The 22,757-nt window shown below is 44.9% G+C and overlaps 1 protein-coding gene and 1 pseudogene across 1 annotated transcript; one reads left to right on the top strand and one right to left on the bottom strand.

The window, feature by feature from the left end:
• Positions 1 to 16,143: 16,143 nt before the first annotated feature.
• LOC100444825 (putative E3 ubiquitin-protein ligase makorin-4) lies at positions 16,144 to 19,665 on the bottom strand. The gene has a single exon (XM_002831546.5). The coding sequence runs from the start codon at positions 19,663 to 19,665 to the stop codon at positions 18,133 to 18,135; it is 1,533 nt and encodes a 510-aa protein (XP_002831592.3). The 3' UTR covers positions 16,144 to 18,132.
• A 1,652-nt stretch (positions 19,666 to 21,317) lies between these two features.
• On the top strand, positions 21,318 to 22,367 carry LOC134760904 (TNFAIP3-interacting protein 2-like; annotated as a pseudogene).
• The last annotated feature ends 390 nt before the right edge of the window (positions 22,368 to 22,757 follow it).

Raw genomic sequence — 22,757 nt, 5'->3', positions numbered from 1 at the left:
GTGGGACCCTAATCCCACAGGACGTGTGCCTTATATAAAAAGGAATAGAAACCAGAGTGCTCTCTCTCATTCTCTTTGTCTCTCTAACTCTCTCTCTCTCTAACTCTCTATCTCTCTCTTCGTCTCTCTCTTTCTCTTCATGCACACAGAGGAAAGGCCAGGTGAGGACATTACAAGAAGGGCAGCTATCTACCAGCCAGAAAGAGAGGTGTCACTAGAAACCAATCCCGATGGCACCTTGATCTTGAACTTGTAGCCTTCAGAACTGTGAGAAAATAAATTTCTGTTGTTTAAGCTACCCAGTCTGTGGTATTTTATTATGGCAACCCAAGCTGACTAATACAGTGTTGTTATTAAATTCGAGCTTACTGCCTGTCTTTCCCTAAGCTCTGGTGTGATTTCTCTGAAATTAGTAAAAGGTTTTCATGAAGTGCCTTTTAGAGAAAAAAAAAATAGGAGATGATCCTCTGGATCTAGAGCTAGGCAGTCTTAGACATGATACCAAAAGCATAAGCTATAAAAGGAAACATTGATAAACTGCACCTCACTGAAATTAAAAAAAACTTTTGTTCTGTGAAAGCCCAAGTGAAGAGAATAAAAAGACAAGTTACAGCCTGGGAGAAAATATTTGCGAACCACATATTTGACAAAGGACTACCATCTAGAACATCTTTTTTAACAACTCTCAAACCCAACAGTAAGAGAACAAACAATTCAACTGGAAAATAGGCAAAAGACATGAAGAGACACTTCACTGAAGAGGATATACAGATGGCAAATACGCACATAAAAAGATGTTGAACATGATTAGCCATTAGAGAAACACAAATTAACACACACTGAGATATCACTACACATATATCTGGCTGGATACAAATTAAAAAGACTGACAACATCAAATGCTGGGGAGGATGCAGAGAAACTGGATCACTCATAGATTACTGGTGGGAATACAAAAATGATATAGCCACTTTGGAAAACAGTTTGTCAGTTTCTTTAAACACTAAATATACAACTGCCATACAACCCAGTAATTGTACTCCTGAACACTTATCCCAAAGAAATGAAGACTCATGTCCAAACAAAACTCACCAATGTTCTTAGAAGCATTATCTGTAACAGCCTAAAACTAGAATCAGCCCAGCTGTTCTTCAACAGATGAGTGGTTAAACAAACAATGCCGCACCATGGAATTCTATGCTGTGTAGTATTTTATTACTACTTAACAATAAAAAAGATCAAACTATAGATACTCACAACAACCTGGATCAATCTCCAGAGAATTATGCAGAATGAAAAGAAGCCAAACCCAAAAGGTTTGTGTGATCCCATTTATGTAACGTTTTTTGAAATGACAACATTTTCAAAACATAGAACAGATTAGTGGTTGCAGGTGGTTGGGGAATGGGGGTGAGAGGGAGGTGGGTATAATTATAAAAGGGCAAGAGGAGGGATCATTGTAGTGATGGAAATGGTCTGTATCTTGACTGTGATGGATGATGATGTGGATACATGAGCCTACACAAGTGATAAAATTGTTTAGGGCCGGGCGCAGTGGCTCACGCCTGTAATCCTAGCACTTTGGGAGGCCAAGGTGGGTGGATCACCTGAGGTCAGGAGTTCGAGACCAGCCTGACCAACATGGTAGAACCCTGTCTCCACTAAAAATACAATATTAGCTAGGTGTGGTGGCACATGCCTGCAATCCCAGCTACTTGGGAGGCTGAGGAAAGAGAATCATTTGAATCCAGGAGGCAGAGGTTGCAGTGAGCTGAGATCGTGCCATTGCACTCCAGCCTGGACAACAAGAGCGAAACTACATCTCAAACATAAATAAATAAATAAAATAAAAATAAATAGTTTAGAACTTACACACACAACACACAAACATACATACACACATACACATACAGGAGTACAAGTAAAACTAGAGAAATCTGAAAAGGTTCCGTGTATTGTATCAATATCAATATCCTAATTGTTGTGCCAGGTGCAGTGGCTCATGCCTGTAATCCCAGCACTTTGGGCTGAGGCAGGAGGGATCGCTTGAGGCCAGGTGTTTGAGACTAGCCTGGGCAATATAGTGAGAACTTGTCCTAAAAAAATTTTTTTTAAACTTAGCTGGGTATGGTGGTGCATACCTGTAGTCTCAGCTACTTGGGATGCTTGAGGCCAGGAGTTGGAGGCTGCAGTGAGCTATGATTGTACCACTGCACTCCAGCCTGGGTAACAGAGCAAGGCCCTAACTCTTGGAAAAAGAAAATCCTAGTTGTGATATGACAGTATAGTTTGCCAAAATGTTAACATTGGAGGGAAACTGAACAAAGTGTATAAGGATCGCTCTATATTATTTCTTACAACTGTTATTGGCAGCAAATCCATATGGGTCTGCAGCAACCTCAATTCTTGCCTCCTCAGAAGAAAGAATTTGACTCAGGGACATAGGCAAAAGGAGAGACCAAGGCAAGTTTTAGAGCAGGAGTGAAAAAAGCTTTAGAGTAGGAACAAAAGGAAGGAAAGTACACTTGAAAAAGCTTTAGAGTAGGAACAAAAGGAAGGAAAGAACACTTGAAAGAGGACCAAGCAGATGACTTGAAAGACAAGTGCGTGCTTTGACCTTTTGACTTGGGGCTTTATATGTTGGCATACTTCCGAGGTCTTGCATCCCTTCTCCCCTGATTCTTCCCAGCACTTGGGAGAAGAGCATGCACGGTGTGTTTACTGGAGTTGTATGCATGCTCACTTGAGGCATTATTCCCTTACCAGCCAAATGTCCCTAGGAAGTCATATATATCAGTTAAACTCTGCCATTTTGCCATTTTATGTGCATGCTTGAGCCCATTCGCCCAGCTTCTGAGATCTTATTGGGACACTACTGATCACCAGTTTCAGGTTTTTCCTCTCTGTAGGGAGACTGCCTTTCCCTGGCACTGGCTGCAACCAATTATTATTTTAGAGAGACAGTTAACAACTGCCTGACCCTCACCTGATGGTCGCCTGATATTCCTGGTTGGGAAGGCCCTCTCCTGCCTTGTTTATGTCTGACTAGCTAGCTACATAACACAACTACATGTGAATCCACAATTATCTCAATAAAAACATCAATTAAAAATGTGGATTACTTACTGTGGGATAAGGCAAAGGATCTGAAAGCTATTACAGTGCTGTGTAAGGAACTTTAAAGTCTCATTCCCCAAACAAAATTGTATTGTTTCTTCCTCTGTACTTCCACTATAGTGCTTATCACATTGTTTCCTTTCTTTTTTTTTTTTTTTTTTTTCTGAGATGGAGTCTTGCTCTGTTGCCCAGGCTAGAGTGCAGTGGTGCAATCTCTCTCGGCTCACTGCAACCTTTGCCTCCCAGGGGTTCAAGCGATTCTCCTGCCTCAGCCTCCCGAGTAGCTGGGATCACAAGCACCCACCACCATGCCCAGCTAATTTTTGTATTTTTAGTAGAGATGGGGTTTTGCCATGTTGGCCAGGCTGGTCTTAAACTCCTGACCTCAGGTGATCCGCCTGCTTCGGCCTCCCAAAGTGCTGGGATTACAGGCGTGAGCCACTGCGCCCAGCCTATCACATTTTCTAATTGTAGACTGTCTCTCTGACCACACTGAGCTAATTAAGGTAGGGGCCATGATTTATTCTTTATAGCCTTAGTGCCAGTTCCATGTGAGCCTCAATATGCTTTGGCCAAATTAAATCATTCTGCTCTATGTACACCATACAGTTTGGCATATAATAAATCTTCAATAAATTTTGTTGGCTTGAACTAGGTTGTAGTATAGTGTTGTCAGTGGCATGTGAACCAGAGCAACCCCATCTTAAATAGGGGCTGGGTAAAACGAGGCTGAGACCTACTGGGCCACATTCCCAGATGGGTAAGGCATTCTAAGTCTCAGGATGAGATAGGAGGTCAGCAAAAGATATATGTCATCAAGACCTTGCTGATAAAACAAGTTGCAGTAAAGAAGCCGGCTAAAACCCACCAAAACCAAGATGGCAACGAGAGTGACTTCTGGTCGCCCTCACTGCTACTCTCCCACCAGCACCATTCCAGTTTACAAATGCCATGGCAACATCAGGAAGTTACCCTATATTGTCTAAAAACGGGAGGCATGAATAATCCACCCCTAGTTTAGCATATATCAAGAAATAACCATAAAAAATGGGCAACCAGCAGCCCTTGCGGCTGCTCTATGGAGTAGCCATTCTTTTACTCCTCTCCTTTCTTAATAAACTCGCTTTTACTTTACTGTACGGATTTACCCTGAATTCTTTCTTGCATGAGATTTAAGAACCCTCTCTTGGGATCTGGATCGGGACCCCTTTCCTGTAACAATTCGATCTCAGAAATGTTAAAAACTTAAAAACTTGAGGTCATTGTGCCCCTTTGACCCAAGGAATGACAGTAATGAAAGAAAGTGATATTGCAGTCTGAAAAGCTGCCTTTTTGTCCTGGGAGACGCTGACTAGTTTCCTGAATTGGCTATTGTATTGCAATAAAAAAAAAAAAAATTTCCTCAAGTATAGGGGGCAACTACTGGAGAAAGGGGCATGTCTGAAATGAGTGAGTTACACCATGAGAACAAGAAAAATCTGGAGTATTTTCTTAGTTAACATTACCCACTAAAACCAAAGGGTGGGAGGATTATGCGTTCCTGCTGGCTGATGCTGCTGACAGCACACTGTTTGGACAGAATCCCAGGCACTGCTAGCAGAAGCAGAATTTCTCTTACACAAAAACATGGGGGGAAGGGGCAGAGATTCAACCAGAGCATTTAGCTATGGAAAATGGAAAACGAAAAATGTCTCTTTAAATGCCAGTGCGGTCACTCCCATTGTCTTTCCAAATTCAAGCCTCCTTAGGGACTTTGCTCAAGTCTTCAAGATAGTTCTTGTCGCTAGTTACGACTAAAATAAAATCACCTCCTTCTATGGAATGATTTGGTAGTTGCTCCCTGAAACGGCCTCTGGCCCCTTCAAAAAAATTCACCTCAGTGGCCAGAAGCAGATGCTTGAAATTCCTCTTTGGCAAAAGGAATTCCCCCTTTCAGACTTCACTTTTTTAAATGCAAATAATGTCAGAGTGGGGGTGCCACTTACTGTAATGTAAATCAGTTTGTCAGAGATTATCAATGGATTCTCACAGGAACAAATATAATACAAAATGGAAATTGTATGAATAAAGGACTGCATTAAGGACGGTGACCTCTATAGCCTATTGATAGAGAAAATTTCATTCGGACACGTACTTTCTGGCATTTGTGGAGCAACACTGATGAAGTGCAACAATGTTAAGGTAAAGTACAATTCGGCATCTACCATGTTTCAGGCACTGAATGAGGTACTGGAGATACAAAGAAATTGTTTCTCACAATAAAGGGCAAGGGACAAAATACGTGAAGGACAATTACAATATGAATGCTAAGTGCTATGATAAAACTATGTATAAGGTGGGCCATCTAATGGGGGCTGGGATAGACAGTCAGGGAAGGCTTCTTGGAAGACTGACTGGTAAGTCAGTCCTGAAAGATAAGTATGCATGTCCTGGGGGAAACAGACGGGGAGGTCAGGCATCTCAAATAGCAGAAACTGTGTTAGCAAAGACAAAGAAGTGGGAAAAATCACACGAGGCAGCCATGGAAGTGAATATGCTCCTAAGATCTCCCTTCGAGAAAACCTGCTATAGGAAGTGTAGTTGGTCAACAGCTTCCAGATACCTCACTTTCAGGATCTGCCATTGCATTCATGCTGAGGCCAAATTTTTTCTGCTTTACTCCCAGCCAATGACGTAGCATGGCAGGAGTGTCACTGGAAAAGGGGTCTTGCCCCAAACCCTACGAGGTCTTGGATCTCACACAGGAAAGAATTCAGGGTGAGTCGCAGAGTATAGTGAAGTTAAGATAGTTTATTAGAGATTACTCTGTTACAGAGTAGGGCATCCTCAGAAAGCAAGAGGAGAAACTCCCCCATCTTAAGCATGGTACTTGCTTATATAGGCTGTTAAGAAAAGTGTACTTTATTACAAAAGCTTGTGATCAGCTTGTGCTAGGCTATTAGTATTGTTATTTTCCTATGTTACTATTGATTTCAACAGAATTTCTAAGTGTACTATTATCTTCAAAACAAAACCTATTCTTAAACTAAGAATGCTTTTTGTTCTTGTTTTTGAGATGGAGTCTTGCTCTGTTGCTCAGGCTGGAGTGCAGTGGCCCAATCACGGCTCACTGCAACCTCTGCCTCCTAGGTTCAAGCGATTCTCCTGCCTCAGCCTCCCAAGTAGCTGGGATTACAGGTGCCTGCCACCACACCCGGCTAATTTTTGTATTTTTAGTAGAGACAGGGTTTCGCCATGTTGGCCTGGATGGTCTCAAACTCCTGACCTCAGGTGATCCACTCGCTAGGCTCCCCAAAGTGCCGGGATTACAGGCGTGAGCCACCGTGCCTGCCCGGCTGCTTTTTGTTCTTAAAATATTTGGACATTTGCGTAAGCTCTGGTTCTTTATTTAGTCAGCATCATTAACTCATTCCCTTGACCAAAAACATCTTGTGACCAAGAGTGTCCAATTCCCTGGGAATGTAACCCAGCAGGTTTGGCTTTATCCCACCTGTTTTCAAGATGCAGTCACTCTGGTTAGGATGCCTCTGACAGGAGTTCTAGAACTAAGCCATTTCTTGCTGATGAGGGATTCCCTAGTGGTCAGTGTTTACCCTGGGGCTCTCAACCTGTCTGATCAAGACTTTCTCAGAGAGCTGTACTGCAACCTAAGCTTCTCCTATCCAGTTCTTCCTTCTATCCTTTTCTTCTTTCATAGGTGTTATAACTCTATCACAGTTTGAAGGCTCTGTCTGTCTATTCCTGCTCCCTCTGCCCTTTATCCTTCTGAGGTGTTTCCCTGAATAAATCTCATGTGCATCTACGTCTGTCATTGCCTCTACTTTTCAGAGCCCTTGAATTGACACAGTGCTTAAGGAACTACCAGTAGTTTAGTGTTGTTGGAGGGTAAAGGGAAGAAGGGTGGGGCAGGAAGAGATGTCCATATCTAGTTTGGGACCCTAAAGGAACGACCTCATAAACTAAGCTAAAGAGAATGGACTTTATCATAAGCAGTGAGAAGCCACTGTAAGGTTTATGTGTAACCACCAACAGGTTCATCTTGCCCACTGCCCAGACAGAGCCAATTTATCAAGACAGGGGAACTACAATAGAAAAAGAGTTTCATACATGTAGAGCTGGCTAAACAGAAGACTGGGTTTGTGTGTGTGTGTGTGTGTGTGTGTGTGTTTGAGACAGAGTCTCACTTTGTTGCCCAGACTGGAGTACAGTGGTGCAATCTCAGTTCACTGCAACCTCCGCCTTGACTGGGGTTTTATTATTACTCAAATGAGCCTCTCTGAACATTCAGAGGCTAGGGTTTTTTAAAGATAGTTTGGCAGGCAGCAGGTTAGGGAATGGGTACTGCTGATTGGTTGGAGGTACAATCATAGAGGTATGGAAAATGGTCCTTGTGTACTGAGTCTGCTTCTGGGTGGGGGCCACAGGACCAGTTGAGTCTTGAGTCTCGGGTCTGAGTGGAGTCATCTGTTTGTCAGAAATGCAAAGGTGGGAAAAGATGTCTCAAAAGGCCAATCTTAGGTTCTATAATAGTGATGTTATTTATAGGAGTAATTGGGGGAGCTACAAATCTTGTGAGCTCCAGAACAATGGCTGGTAATAGTTTAACTATACCTACATCTTAGCAGAATTCAGGCCCCTCTCATAATCCTAAACTTGTGGACTTTTATTAGTTTTATAAAGGCAGTTTAGTTTTGGGAAGGGCTATTATCATTTAAACTATAAATTTCTCCCAAAGTTAGCTTGGCCCATGCCCAGGAGTGACCAAGGGCAGTTTGGAGGTTAAAGGCAAGATGGAGTTGGTTAGGTTAGATGTCTTTCACTGACATAATTTTCTCATTGTTACAATTTTTGCAAAGGTAGTTTCATAAGCTGAAGAACAATAGGGTCATATTTGTATGTTATAAATATTCTGAGTATTGTGTGGCAGATGGTACAGAGGGACACTTTTAAGAAAAGTGAAGCTTTTATTAAAACTCTGAGGCCAGGTGCAGAGGCTCACACCTGTAATCCCAGCACTTTGGGAGGCTGAGGTGGGTGGATCACGAGGTCAGGAGTTCAAGACCAGCCTGGCCAACATGGTGAAACCCCGTCTCTACTATAAATACAAAAATTAGCTGGGTGTGGTGGCGGGTGCCTGTAATCCCAGCTGCTTGGGAGGCTGAGGCAGGAGAATTTCTTGAACTCAGGAGGCGGAGGTTGCAGTGAGCCAAGATTGCAGCACTGCACTCCAGACTGGGTAACAGAGCCAGACTCCGTCTCGGAAACAAAAAAAAAAAAAAAAAGAAAACTCTGAAGCACTCCACACTACAAACTGCAGATTGCCTCAATTGAAGAAGTAGCAATGGTATCGGAGGGAAGAAATTGATGGTGGAGATATGTAGGCAATAATATGGCAAAAATTGGCAATGAATTGGTTGTAAAACATGTCTTTTTTTGTTTGTTTGTTTGTTTGTGTTTGAGACTGAGTCTTGCTCTGTCACCCAGGCTGGAGTGCAGTGGCGCAATCTCAGCTCACTGCAACCTCTACCTCCCAGGTTCAAGTAATTCTCCTGCCTCAGCCTCCCAAGTAGCTGGGATTACAGGCACACACCACCATACCTTGCTAATTTTTGTATTTTTAGTAGAGACAGGGTTTCACCATGTTGGCCAGGCTGGTCTCAAACTCCTGACCTCAGGTGATCCACTCACCTTGGCCTCCCAAAGTGCTGAGATTACAGGCATGAGCCACCGTGCCTGGCCATGAAAACATGTTAAATTAAGTTTAAAGCTGCCTCCTAACATATTTTAAGCTCAGCCTAAACATTTCTCCATACATAGTGAACTGTAGCCTCACTGGATGTATAAATATACTATAACCTACTCTGTGCTAATCACAGAGCTTCAGCCAATCACAGGCAGCCAACTGTTCAAACTGTGTTTAAATAAGGCAAACACTGAGCTGGAACCAATCCAGCTGTTTCTGTACCTTACTTCCATTTTCTGTACATTGCTTTCCTTTTTCTGTTCATAAATATTATCTGACAATGTGGTAGCTCCAGAGTCACACTGAACCTATTCTGGTTCTGGGAGCTGACTGATTTGTGAATTGTTCTTTGCTCGACTAAACTCTGTAACATTTCATTTGTCTAAAGTTTTTTTGTTTGTTTGTTTTGTTTTGAGACAGGGTCTCACTCTGTCGCCCAGACTGCAGTGCAGTGGCACGATCTCAGCTCACCACAACCTCTGCCTTCCAGGCTCAAGCAATTCTCCTGCCTCAGTCTCCTGAGTAGCTGGGATTACAGGCACATGCCACTACCGCCCGGCTAATTTTTGTATTTTTAGTGAAGACGGGGTTTCACCATGTTGGCCAGATTGGTCTTGAACTCCTGACCTCAAATGATCCACCCACCTTGGCCTCTCAAAGTTTGGGATTACAGGTATGAGCCACTGTGCCTGGCCTAAAGTTTTTTTTTTGTTTTTGTTTTTTAAACACACATGAAGGGAGCGTATAAAAGGAATTAAATTGCCAGCATTATATAAAAAAGATAAGGTAAATTCCTCTGTCAACCATGATGGAGCAACAAGTACAAGACTTGCCTTTCTAATGTAAACAACTAGAAACTGGACAAAATACATGAAACAACTTGTTCTAGACATTGAACACCAGGCAGCATGGAATTGCAATATCTGAAAGAAAGAAACCAAATGAAGAGATACCTACTGACTAGGGGCACTTTCCAGAATGCAGTGTGAGAGGGGAAATCCAAGCACAGCACAGAAGTCTTGCTGAGTTGAAGAGATGAAGATTGGAGTTCAGGAAAGCTAAGATAGCTGGAATTTCGGGAGAAGACTACCAGAGAAGAGTGAGCTATGCAGAGAGAGCTAAAGTGATTGGCTGACTTCCTTTGGCTGGCTATAAATTAATGCATACGTAATAGGGTAAGACCCCACAAGATTAGGCAAAGGATAACTACCACAGAAAGGAGTACCACCAAGGAGCTGTTAGCTGAACAATTCTCAGAGCTTTCATAGGACTGGGAGATGTTTGAGTTCTGACCACTCAGAGTGGAGAAACACCAGGGTATTCAGTAGAGCCTAGAAAGTTTAAACCTCAATAATAGGTCTAAACTAGCCCTGGATGAAAGGCTATTCTAGACCTGCCATAAGAGAGCTAAAAAATAAGCCATGAAAAGATCAGCCTGAACTGTATGGAACTTAATTGTGTGTCAAAACAAAACTCAGCATGCCTTAAAGAAGACAATAAAACTCAGACCTCAACAATGTAACATTCATAATGTTCAGCATCCAGTCAAAATTACTAAACTTGCTAAAAGGCATAAAAATGTGACCCATATCAGGAGAAAAATCAGTCAATAGAAATAGACCCAGAGGCAACAGAGATGAGGGAATTAGCAGACAAGGACTTTATTTTTATTTATTTATTTATTTTTTATTATTATACTTTAAGTTTTAGGGTACATGTGCACAATGTGCAGGTTAGTTACATATGTATACATGTGCCATGCTGATGTGCTGCACCTGTTAACTCTCCATTTAGCATTAGGTGTATCTCCTAATGCTATCCCTCCCCCCTCCCCCCACCCCACAACAGTCCCCAGAGTGTGATGTTCCCCTTCCTGTGTCCATGTGTTCTCACTGTTCAATTCCCATCTATGAGTGAGAACATGCGGTGTTTGGTTTTTTGTCCAGACAAGGACTTTAAACAGCTGTTACAGGTATGTTAATATACTTAGAGGAAAACATAACATAAAAGAGGAGAAAAATATAAGACTTTTTATTTTTATTTATTTATTTATTTAGAGACAGAGTCTTGCTCTATCACCCAGGCTGGAGTGCAGTGGCGTGACCTTGGCTCACTGCAACCTCCACTTCCCAGGTTCAAGCAATTCTCCTTCCTCAGCCTCCCAAGTAGCTGGGATTACAGACATGCACCACCACACCCAGGTAATTTTTGTATTTTTAGTAGAGATGAGATTTTGTCATGTTCACCAGGCTGGTCTTAAACTCCTGGCCTCAAGTGATCCACCTGCCTCAGCTTCACAGAGTGCTGGGATTACAGGTGTGAGCCACCACACCCAGCCAGAAGACTTTTTAAAAAGAACCAAATGACAAATATTGTATGATTCCACTTATATAAAGCAGTTAGAATAGTCAAATTCACAGAGACAGAAAGTAAACTGGTGGTTGCCACGGGTTGGGAGGGAGGGAGAAATTGGATGTTTTTGTTTAACGGATACAGAGTTTCAATTTGGGAATATGAAAAAGTTCTAGAGATGGATGGCAGTGATGGTTGCATAATAATGTGAACATGCTTAATGCCACTGAACTGGACACTTAAAAATGGTAAAAATAGTAAATTTTATGTTCTGTAGGTTGTACCACAATTTTTTTAAAAAAGAGCGAAATGGAACTTCTGGAGCTAAAAAATACAGTATTTGAAATGAAATATTCACTGGATGGACTTAGCAGTAGATTAGAACCTACAGAAGAAAAGGTCAATGAATTCTAAAAAATAGCAATAGAGACTGTCTAAACTGAAGTGTAAGGAGAAAAAAAGGCTAAAAATGAACAGAGCTTCAGTGGCCTGGGAGAAACAATATTAATGATCTAACAGATGTGTACCTGAAGTCTGCGAAGATGAGATTAATAGCAGATTAGATGCTGCAGAAGAAAAATTAGTGAACTTGAAGGCATAACAATAAAAACTATGCAAAATGCAGCAGACACAGAAAAAAAGACTGAAGAAAAAGAAGAAAGGAAAACAACCTCACTGACCTGTGAGACAATATCAAGCAGTCTAGCATACTCAAAATTGACTTTCAGGAGAGGAGAGAAACGGTAGTAGCAGAAAAAAATATCTGAAGAAATAATGGTCAAAATTTTTAAAACTGGGCAAGGCACAGTGGCTCACGCCTGTAATTCCAGCACTTTGGGAAGTCGAGGTAGGCGGATCACCTGAGGTCGAGAGTTTTGACAAAACCCCGTCTCTACGAAAAATACAAAAATTAGCTGGGCATGGTGGCATGCACTTGTAATCCCAACTACTCAGGAGGCTGAGGCACAAGAATCACTTGAACCAGGGAGGTGGAGGTTGCAGTGAGCCAAGATCGTGTCACTGTACTTTAGACTGGGTGACAGAGGAGACTCTTTCTCAAAAAAATTTTTTTAAACTGGATGAAAATTATAAACATACAGATATGCAGCTATGAGAAGCTCAATGGTCCCAAATAGAATAAATATTAAGGAAATCATACCAAGGAAAATCATAATCAAATTCCTATAAAACAATGATAATGAGAAAATATTAAAAATAGCAAGAGGAATTGGCTTTGCAGAGGAGCAAAAAGAGAGAGAAATAGAAAGAAAATAAACTGCAGACTTCTCATCAGAAATTATGCAAACCAGAAGAATATGAAATGACATCTTTAAAACACTGAGGAAAAAATGTCAACCTAGAATTCTGTACACAAAGAAAATACAGGTGAAATATGAAGGTGAAATAAAGACTTTTCCAGATAAATAGCTGAGAGAATTTGTTGCCAGCAGACATGAACCACAAGAAATGTTCAAAGAAGTTCCCCAGATGGGAACTTAAATTTATACAAATGAATAAACAGCACAGCAATGATAAATATAAAATACCTTTTCCTGGCCGAGTGTGGTGGCTCATGCCCGTAATCCCAGCACTTTGGGAGGCTGAGGCAGGTGAATCACCTGAGGTCAGGAGTCCGAGACCAGCCTGGCCAACATGGTGAAACCCTGTCTCTACTAAAAATACGAAAATTAGCTGGGTGTGTTGGCAGGCACCTGCAATCCCAGCTACCTGGGAGGCTGAGGCAGAATCGCTTGAACCTGGGAGGTGGATTTGGCAGTGAGCCAAGATCGGGTCACTGCACTCCAACCTGGACAACAGAGCAAAACTCCATCTCAAAAAAAAAAAAAGAGAGAGAGAGACATGGGGCCTAATGGCAGGTGTTGGGGTAATGGGGGATGCATCCCTCATGAATAGATTAATGCCCTCCCCATGTGGAGTGGGGAGTCGCGCTCACTCTATTAGCTCCCTTGAGAGCTGATTGTTAAAAAGAGCCTGGCACCTCCCTCCCCTGTTTCTTACCTTCTCTCTCACCGTGTGATTTCTGCCAGCTCTCCTTCCTCTTTCGCCATGAGTGCCGGCAGCTTGAGGCTCTCACCAGATGCAGATGACAGCACTCTGCTTCCAGTACAGCCCTGCAGAACCATGAGTCAAATACACTTTTTTTTCCCTCTTTTTCAAGACAGGGCAAAAGGGACTTTGCAGGTGTGATTAAGTTAAGGATTTTGAGATGGGGAGATTTTTCTGAATCTGGTTGGGCCTGTTACAATCACAAGGTTCTTACAAGATCGGAGTCAGAAAAGGAGACGTGATGACAAAAGCCGAGGTCAGAGTGATGTGACTGCTGGTTTTGCAGGTGGCCTCCAGAAGCTGGAAAAGGCAAGGGAATGGAGCCACCAGAAGGAACCAGTCCTGCCAACACCCTGATTTTAGTCCACTGACATCCATTTTGGACTTTTGACCTCCAGAACTGTAGCCTCAATGTCCTCATCTATAAAGTGATAAGATAAACTCATAAGGTAGGTACTATTTTATTAGAGGACATGCCAGATAAAGAGGGAGCCAGATAAAGGCTGTTATAGAAAATGGGGAGAGAGCCAGATAGAGGCTGGGCAAGTTGTCAGATCGTGAAGCAAGACTAACCCAAAGTGGAGAGAGAGAGAGGTCAAGACTAGGAAACATCCTAGACTACCATGAAGGCTAAGGAAGTTTCAGCAAGGACTAGGGGGAGCCTTGAGCTAAAGTCAGCTCACAAAGGTGTCCTGTGTATCTGAGGAAAGTGTCAGCCTTAGTATCCTTGCTGTCACTCGCTGGGAGTAACTCATGGGAGGTGTGGCTTTAGTGCCAACATGGCAACGGATTTCAGACCATAGCATTGGGGGCCCTTGTTCAATTATGCTCTCTGTCATTGCAAGTCTGTGAGGTGCATTTTTTTTTTTTTTTTTTTTGAGATGGAGTCTTGCTCTGTCTCCAGGCTGGAGTGCAGTGGTGCGATCTCGGCTCACTGCAACCTCCGCCCCCCAGGTTCAAGCGATCTTCCTGCCTCAGCCTCCCGAGTAGTTAGGACTATAGGCATGCACCACCACGCCCAGCTAATTTTTGTATTTTTAGTAGAGACGGGGTTTCACCATGTTGGCCAGGATGGTCTAGATCTCTTGACCTCATGATCTGCCCGCCTTGGCCTCCCAAAGTGCTGGGATTACAGGCGTGAGCCACCGCGCCAGGTCTTGTGAGGTGTATTCCTACAGCCACTGCATAACCAACCCCAAGCGGTCCCCAAGTCTAGTCAAAGTGAAATTATTCCATGTCCTAATTCATGGGTGCCACCAATGACTGAATCTTTGAGAGCCCACAGCAGTCTTTTCATCCTCTGAACCCCTACTGGCCTTGTGGGCTGTTCCCCTTGTTCCTTATTTGGTTTGTACTGTCCTGAATTACAAGCCATTTCTTGCTTTTTTTCAGTCACTTATAAATTTGGTAATCCAGTTAGGAATTAGAGGTATGCCAAATCGCTAATCACATGTGAGACTATCAAATCACCTAAGGGTTATTACAAAACATTTTTTTATTTCTTCAGGTTTTCATTTTATGCTGAAGCTGATATATTCCAACTGCAAAAGTATTAGTAACCATAATGGCTGGCCACGGTGGCTCATGCCTGTAATCTCAGCACTTTTGGAGGCTGAGGGGGAATGGATCACTTGAGGTCAGGAGTTCGAGATCAGCCTGGCCAACATAGTGAAACCCTGCCTCTACTAAAAATACAAAAATTAGCTGGGCGTGGTAGCGCATGCCTGTAATCCCGGCTACTCGGGAGGCTGAGGCATGAGAATCACTTGAACCTGGGAGGCGGAGGTTGCCGCGAGCCGAGATCATGCCATTGCACTCCAGCCTGAGCAACAGAGTGAGACTCGTCCTCAAAAAAAAAAAAAGTATTAGTAGTCATAACTATTATTGACATGCAGACAGTAAAAAGTGAGTGATTTTTTCCTGTTTACTATACCTTTGTTTAGAACGTTTTTGTGTTATATAAACACATATACACACAAATTTCCTTTTACAAAAATGAAATTATTCTATACACACTACCTGCCACTTGCTTGCTTCACTTATGTATTATGGACATGTTACTACTTATAGATGGACCTAATTCTACATAAAATGCCATTGTATACTATTTCTTTACCAGTCCCTTTTGGTAAGCATGTAAGTTATTTGCAATTTTTAATCACAAACAACAATCTAATAAACATTCTTGTCTATACATTATCGACAATTTATGAAAGAAAATCAGTAGCACAATTCTTAGAATTACCCTGTTGAGCCAAAGAGTATTCACATTTAAAATTTTGCTAGCTACTGCCAAAGTGCCTTCCAAACAGTTGTATCAATTTATACCCCCATGGAATGACAATTTTTTAAGCTCATGTCTTTGGTAGGACAAGGATGCTTTTCTGAACCAGATATTAAGCTTCAAGATACTAAAAAAAAATTTCCTCACTTGCATTTACTATGATTAACTTGTCATTATAATTATTATAAAATCATGGAAAATTAAATATTGGTCTCCATTTAAGGTATGTGTGCTGTAACAAATTGCCACAAACTGAATGCCTTAGAACACAATTTTATTATCTTAACAATTCTGGAGGTTAGAAGTCTGGCACGGGTCTTATTGGGTTAAAATCAAAGTGTCAGGCTGCTGTAACAAATTTCCACAAACTGAATGGCTTAGAACAACACAATTTTATTATCTTAACAATTCTGAAGGTTATTATCTTAACAATTCTGAAGGTTAGAATTCTGGCACGGGTCTTATTGGGTTAAAATCAAAATGTCAGGTTGCTGTAACAAATTGCCACAAACTGAATGGTTTAGAACAACACAAATTTATTATCTTAACCATTCCAGGGGTTAGAAGTCTGGCACAGGTCTTTTTTTTTTTTTTAATTTTTTTTTTTATTATCATACTTTAAGTTTTAGGGTACATGTGAACAATGTGCAGGTTAGTTACATATGTATACATGCTGGCACAGGTCTTACTGGGTTAAAATCAAAGTGTCAGGATGGGCGCAGTGGCTCACGCCTGTAATCCCAGCACTTTGGGGGGGCTGAGGGCAGGTGGATCACCTGAGGTCAGGAGTTCGAGACCAGCCTGGCCAACATGGTGAAACCCGACAACAAAATGCTCCAAATGAGGACAAAGGTTTTTCAGAAAGTGCCTATATTGGAAAGGCTAGATTGTAAAACATTAAATACAACTGTGTATCCAAGACCCAGTTTGGGTTAATATATGGGATAATCAGGTAGTTTTAACCTCTATGGCTAACTCTATTTCTCTATTTATATAAACAGAGCTAGTACTGCTATATTGACAACTACCAATATACTGCTTTGTCCTTTAAGATCTAACCGCCACACAAGACTTAAACCCCTAAACCAAGGTTTTCTTTTTTTTGAGACGGAGTCTCGCTCTGTCGCCCGGGCTGGAGTGCAGTGGCGCAATCTCAGTTCACTGCAAGCTCTGCCTCCCAGGTTCACGCCATTCTCCCGCCTCAGCCTCCCGAGTAGCTGGGACTACAGGTGCCCACCACCACACCTGGCTAACTTTTTGTATTTTTAGTAGAGACAGGGTTTCACCATTCACAGGGTGGTCTCCATCTCCTGACCTTGTGATCCGCCCGCCTCAGCCTCCCAAAGTGCTGGGATTACAGGCATGAGCCACCTCGCCCGGCCTTAAACCAAGGTTTTCTACCAAAGCCAAGAATACTGCATCTATGCAGGTTTGAGAAGCTTATCACACACCCACACTCACACATACCATGTCACCCCGTGGAGGTCAACTTCCAACTCTGCATTGATGTTATGCCTTTATATCTTTTATATGTATTCTTTCTCAATTTTCCTATCATGCAAAACAGTAGAAATCTGAACACATTCACACTTGGTTCTGGTTACCCAGTAGTACTACTTGTATGCAATTAAACGAGAGACCAAAACTACAGAACAAGTGCATGTGGTAGGGATTACAGGGGTAGGGAACAGATATAAAAACACAGATGTGCAGATTTAACCAGAAACCTCAAGGATCCACGTTCCATGTCTGGAGCAGAAGGCTACTGGCCAGCTTAGGTCCCTTATTGGACCCCAAAGCAGGGCCACTGCTTTTATTTTTGAACCTGGGGTCCTCAAAATTAGTGTGTGAAAAGTCCATAAACACAATCTGGTTGAAAACAGATGATGCAACACACCTAAACTAACTGTCCAACAGTTAAATTCGTGTTAAAAAAAACTAACTTTAAGGCCAGGCACAGTGACTTATGCCTGTTACAAAAAACTGACTTTAAAGCCAGGCGCGGTGGCTCATGCCTGTTACAAAAAACTAACTTTAAGGCTGGGCATGGTGGCTGACGCCTGTAATCCCAGCACTTTGGAAAGTAGTGGCAGGTGGATCACCTGAGGTCAGGGGTTCAAGACCAGCCTGACCAATATGGTGAAACCCCGTTTCTACTAAAAATGAGAAAAATTAGCTGGGCATTGTAGCGTGTATCTGTAGTCCCAGCAACTTGGGAGGCTGAGACAGGAGAATGGCTTGAACCCGGAAGGCAGAGGTTGCAGTGAGCCAAGATTGCACCACTGCACTCCAGCCTGAGTGACAGAGTGGGACTCTGTCTCAATAAAACAAAAAACAAAAAACAAAAAATCCTTTAACATTTATTTTTGTAACTTTTTCCAACAGGGAAAACAACACACTCCTTGGGGAAAGGTGAGGGGTTGAGAAGACAGGCCCCGGGTACATATTCTTACCACAGCACCTGGAGTTGATAGGCCTGCCTAGGAGAGAACACAGGCACTGCCACACCACCACAGGGGACAGCTGCTGTCTGGGGTCAGCAGACCAGCTCACACACCACGCAAGGTTTCTATAGATCTAAGACACAAAATTCTTCATCACAAAACAAGTCCCAGTCATTTTCAGAGTCTGTCAGTTCGTCGTCCCGACCTGCAGCCGAAAGCATAAGCAACATCTCGCCCAGCTCAAAGGTGACAGCCTCTTCTTCATTGTCAAAGGGGTTGCTGTTTGCTCCTTCCTCAAAGAATTCCCAGAAGTGGTTCCTTCGTTGGCCTGGGTTTCTGCTTGATGTTCCCACTTGCTGTCTCTGTGGCTCCTCTCTACGGCCATCAGGGTACATATGCTTGTAAAAACAGTTCCCTCCAAATGGGCAGCTCCCACGTCCTTCATCAAAATACTTGCATGCCTTGTCGCTCATTGCCTCCTTGTATTTCTGAATGAGTTTCTGCTTCTCTTCTTTCTCCTCCACCCAGTACTCACTTGGAATGATAAAGTTAGATGTGATTCGGCATTGTGGGCAGGACTTGACGATCCTGCTCTCAAATTCCTTAGCACTCCTCCACTTGCGAATGCACTTGAGACAGAAGGTGTGGTTGCAGTTGGAGAGGATCCCGAAGCGGTGCTCGCTGGGGTTGGCTTTCTCATAGACCACCTCCATGCAGATCCCACACACCTTGTCCTTGCTGCGCTGCACAGCAAATGAGAACTCCATGTCTTTCTCATGGGCTTCAATGCACGATTGTATATGCTGTGATCTCTGGGCAGCATCCATTGGATGCAGGACCTGCAGCCCACACATGTCACATAAATCTCCGTGGAGATACACACAGTTCTCCCCATATCGGCACTGTCCCACTGCAGCATAGGGGCATAGCTGCTTCTTTGTTTCCACGGCAGTTTGCTCTTCCTCTGATTCTTCCTTGGTCACTGAGCCCTGCAGGGGTGCTTCAGTGCAGGAAGGCACAGTACGGCCACAGTAGGGTTGCCCAGGAACAAACTCAATGGCATTCACCCAGTCCTCTGAACCTGCTCCTACAGTTGCAAAGTTTGAATTTCTTGACTCAGCTTCGTTTGTATTCATTTCAACAAGTGGTCCAACTATCGATGAGAGACTTGAGGAAACAGCAAGGGATGACTCTGTAGTTAGCTCTGTAGCAGTTGCTTCTTCCTGTTTCAATGGCTTGCTATGTTCACATCTGCAGCGGTCTCCATAAATACAGCACCCTCGCTGAAAATACTTGCACACTACACCACACAGACGGTCAGAGAGGTCATGCGAGTAGCGACAGTTATCTCCTTCCTTACAAATCCCATACTTAAAATACCTACAAGTGACCTGTTTAGTCCAGCTGTCGCCGCTGCCATTGCACGCGTCACTGCCGCCGCACGCGCCGCTGCCATCATACGCGCCACTGTCGCCCCTGCCGCCACTACCGTCACTACCGTCGCTGCCGCCGCTGCCGCCGACCCCTCCGCCCGCCCTCGGGGACGGGGCGGTGACTGTGGGGATCGGAGTCGGGGAGACCGCTGCCGCCACCTCCGCCGCTGCCGCTCCTGCTCCTGATGTTGTGGCTGCTGTTCCGGGAGCTGCAGCCTCCGCCATTACTGCTTATCCCACGCTCCAAAGGCCCCAGAACGCCCCGGAACGCCCCGGAACTTCCGGGATCACAGACGTCCAAAAGCCCCGGAACTTCCGGGATCACAGAGGTCCAAAGGACCCGAAACTTCCGGGATCACATAGTTCCGGTCCGGCTGTGAGGAGAAGATGGCGAGGACAGGCAAGGGGAGGAGAAGGAGACTGAGGCACCCGCTCGGTCCCTGCCGGCTCCGCCTCTTTTTGTTTAAGAGAGTTTTTTCTCCTTCTGCATGTATCCTTTGTTGGGAGACAGTTCTTCATAGGTCTTGTGTGCTTGCACATCTTGCAAGTAAGGCACTGTACTGTCCTTTGCTCTGGACTATCTTTTCCAGGATATTTGTATAGAGTGCATCCTTGAAAGACAGAGATAGTGTCTCCCTCCAAAGAAAAGGGCAAGCATGCTTACTGTCTAACATAGTAAAGATAATGTTTACATCTGAAGCAAAGGGCAGGCATACTTACTGTCCACTATAATAAAAATAGTCTCCCTCTGGAGTGAAGGGCAGGAATGATTACTGCCCATTATGAAAGGTTCAGATTCCGTAAGTCCAGGGTTTCTCTCCTATAATGCAATCCACTGCACGTGCAGGTGTTACCTGGTCCTCTTTAGAGTTGTCCTGTGAGAATGTGTTGAGCAGGCTTACAGATTTGGCTGGTAAGAGGACAATAAGCACTGATTAGATTCAGACAGTTTATTACTTACATAGACAGAAAAACAACAGCATGGTGTCAGCTCTCTGCATTCCTTGTCCCACAATAGGACACCCAAACAAAAGAGGCCAAATGACAAGAAACATGAGTGTTGGCGCACCCTGTTGCTGAGGAGTTATTTCATTTTTCTTTCTTTCTTTCTTTTCTTTTTTTTTTTTTTTTGAGACAGTCTCGCTCTGTCGCCCAGGCTGCAGTGCAGTGGGGCATGATCTTGGCTCACTGTAACCTCCACCTCCCGGGTTCAAGTGATTCTCCTGCCTCAGCTTCCCGAGTAGCTGCGATTACAGGCACACATCACCACGCCAAGCTAATTTTTGTATTTTTAGTAGCGACAGGGTTTCACCATGTTGGCCAGGCTGGTCTGGAACACCTGACCTCAAGTGATCCACCCGCTGCGGCCTCCCAAAGTGCTGGGATTATAGGCATGAGCCACCAGAGGAGCCATTACTATACTGCAGCTAAGTAGTTTTATAGCCTGCAGCTTAGCCTCCCTAAGGGAGAGGGGACAAGCTGGAAAGTCCCACACCTCATTGGAACCAAGAGGCTATGAGAGAAACTCCCTCAAGATAGAGAGCCGACAGGGCTCGGGCACTGAAGTTGCCGGCGGCAGTGCGGCCTCCCAGGCAGGCCCACAGTCACGTGCGGGGACCCGGGGTCGGGCGGCCGGGAGGGGGCCCCCGCGCGCAGCTGCAGAGCTCTGCGGCCTGTACTACCAGGTCGGGTAGCGGCAGCGGCGCCTGCAGAACCAGCTGGCCGCCCGCGACTCCCTCATCGCGTGCCTCCTCCGTGCCCGGCTGGCCGCGCTGGAGGGGGACACTGCGCCGTCCCTGGTGGACGCGCTGCTGGAGCAGGTGGCGCTCTTCCGGGAGCAGCTGCAGCGGCAGGAGAACGGCGCCGCGGAGGCCCAGATGCGCCAGGAAATTGAGAGGCTTACTAAGCGACTAGAAGCGAAAGAGAGGGAGATGCAGCAGCTGCTGAGCCAGCCACAGCACGAGCGAGAGAAGGAAGTCGTCCTGATGCGGAGGAGCATGGCGGAGGGGGAACCGGCCCGCCCCACCAGTGACGTTCTGTGCCGCTCCTTGGCCAATGAGACCCACCAGCTGCGGAGGACGCTGACCTCCACTGCCCACATGTGTCAGCATCTGGCCAAGTGTCTGGATGAACGACAGCATGCACAAAGGAACGTGGGGGAGAGAAGTCCTGAAAGTCAGAACATACAGGTAGGGACACCTCTGTCCAGAGTGTTACTGAGGAAGAAAATCGACTGTTAAAACAGAAGGTGACTCATGTTGAAGACCTCAATGCCAAGTGGCAGATATACGATGCCAGCATGGACGAATACATGAGGGGACTCCATGCACAGCTCAGGGGGCTGCAGACCCCCCATGAGCCCGAGCTGATGAGGAAGGAGATCTCCCGGCTCAAGAGACAGTTGGAAGAGAAAATAAACGACTGTGCAGAATTGAAGTAGAAGCTGGCAGGTTCTAGGACGGCCCGGGATGCTGCACTGGAATGGGTGCAGATACTGGAACAGCAGATTCTCGCTTACAAGGATGACTTCATGTCAGAAAGGACAGATCGGGAACAGGCTCAAGGTGGGATTCAGGAACTGGAGGAAAAGGTCACCTCTTTGCTGCACCAGGTGTCCTGGAGACAGGATTCTCAGGAGCCAGACGGCTGCTGGATTCACGCTGGGAGCAAAACTGCCAAGTACTTGGCCACCGATGCAGTGGAGCTTATGGTGCCCGGTGGCTGGAGGCCTGGGACTGGGTCCCACGCAGTTGGAACCCCCTGCAGAGGGCGGGCATCCTGGCGCAACCCAGAGAGGGGGACCTTCAGTGCCCTCACTGCCTGCAGTGCTTCAGTGAGGAACAAGGTGAAGAGCTCCTCAGGCACGTGGCTGAGTGCTGCCAGTGACCAAGATTCCACCCATGCCCTTGTGGCCCCCTGGCCCGGCACAGCTGCTCTCAGGGACAGGGTGGGTGCTCTCAGATGCCATGGATTAAGCTCTACTGAGATCCAAGGCCTCTAGAATAGGTGTGGGGCACTGTGATCGTTCACTTTGGTCCCCCTTTGGCTATGGAACAGGCTGGGTCACAGGGAACTCCCAGCGAGGCTAGAGGCTGGAGGTGGAGATGGGGTCAGGAACATCTGGCAGAGGGAGGTCCTAGTCTTGTGTCTCCATCAGGCTGAAGCCAGAGCAATCTGGGGCTGGTGTGCCAGCCCCTCCCCCAGCCTGCACCTGGGTATGCCACAGCTTGCCAGAAAGGGGTGGCTGCCTGTGGGAGCCACTTGTATGGTCCCCAGGGTGGAAGCCCCATCCTGTTCTATAGAATAAGGTGTCTCCT

This window comes from Pongo abelii, chromosome X (assembly GCF_028885655.2).
Source record: "Pongo abelii isolate AG06213 chromosome X, NHGRI_mPonAbe1-v2.0_pri, whole genome shotgun sequence".
Classification (NCBI taxonomy): domain Eukaryota; kingdom Metazoa; phylum Chordata; class Mammalia; order Primates; family Hominidae; genus Pongo; species Pongo abelii.
This window is presented reverse-complemented; position numbering and strand designations above follow the sequence as displayed.

Coding starts and splice junctions, on each gene's coding strand:
- LOC100444825 (XM_002831546.5), bottom strand. CDS start 19,665: ATGGCGGAGGCTGCAGCTCCCGGAACAGCAGCCACAACATCAGGAGCA.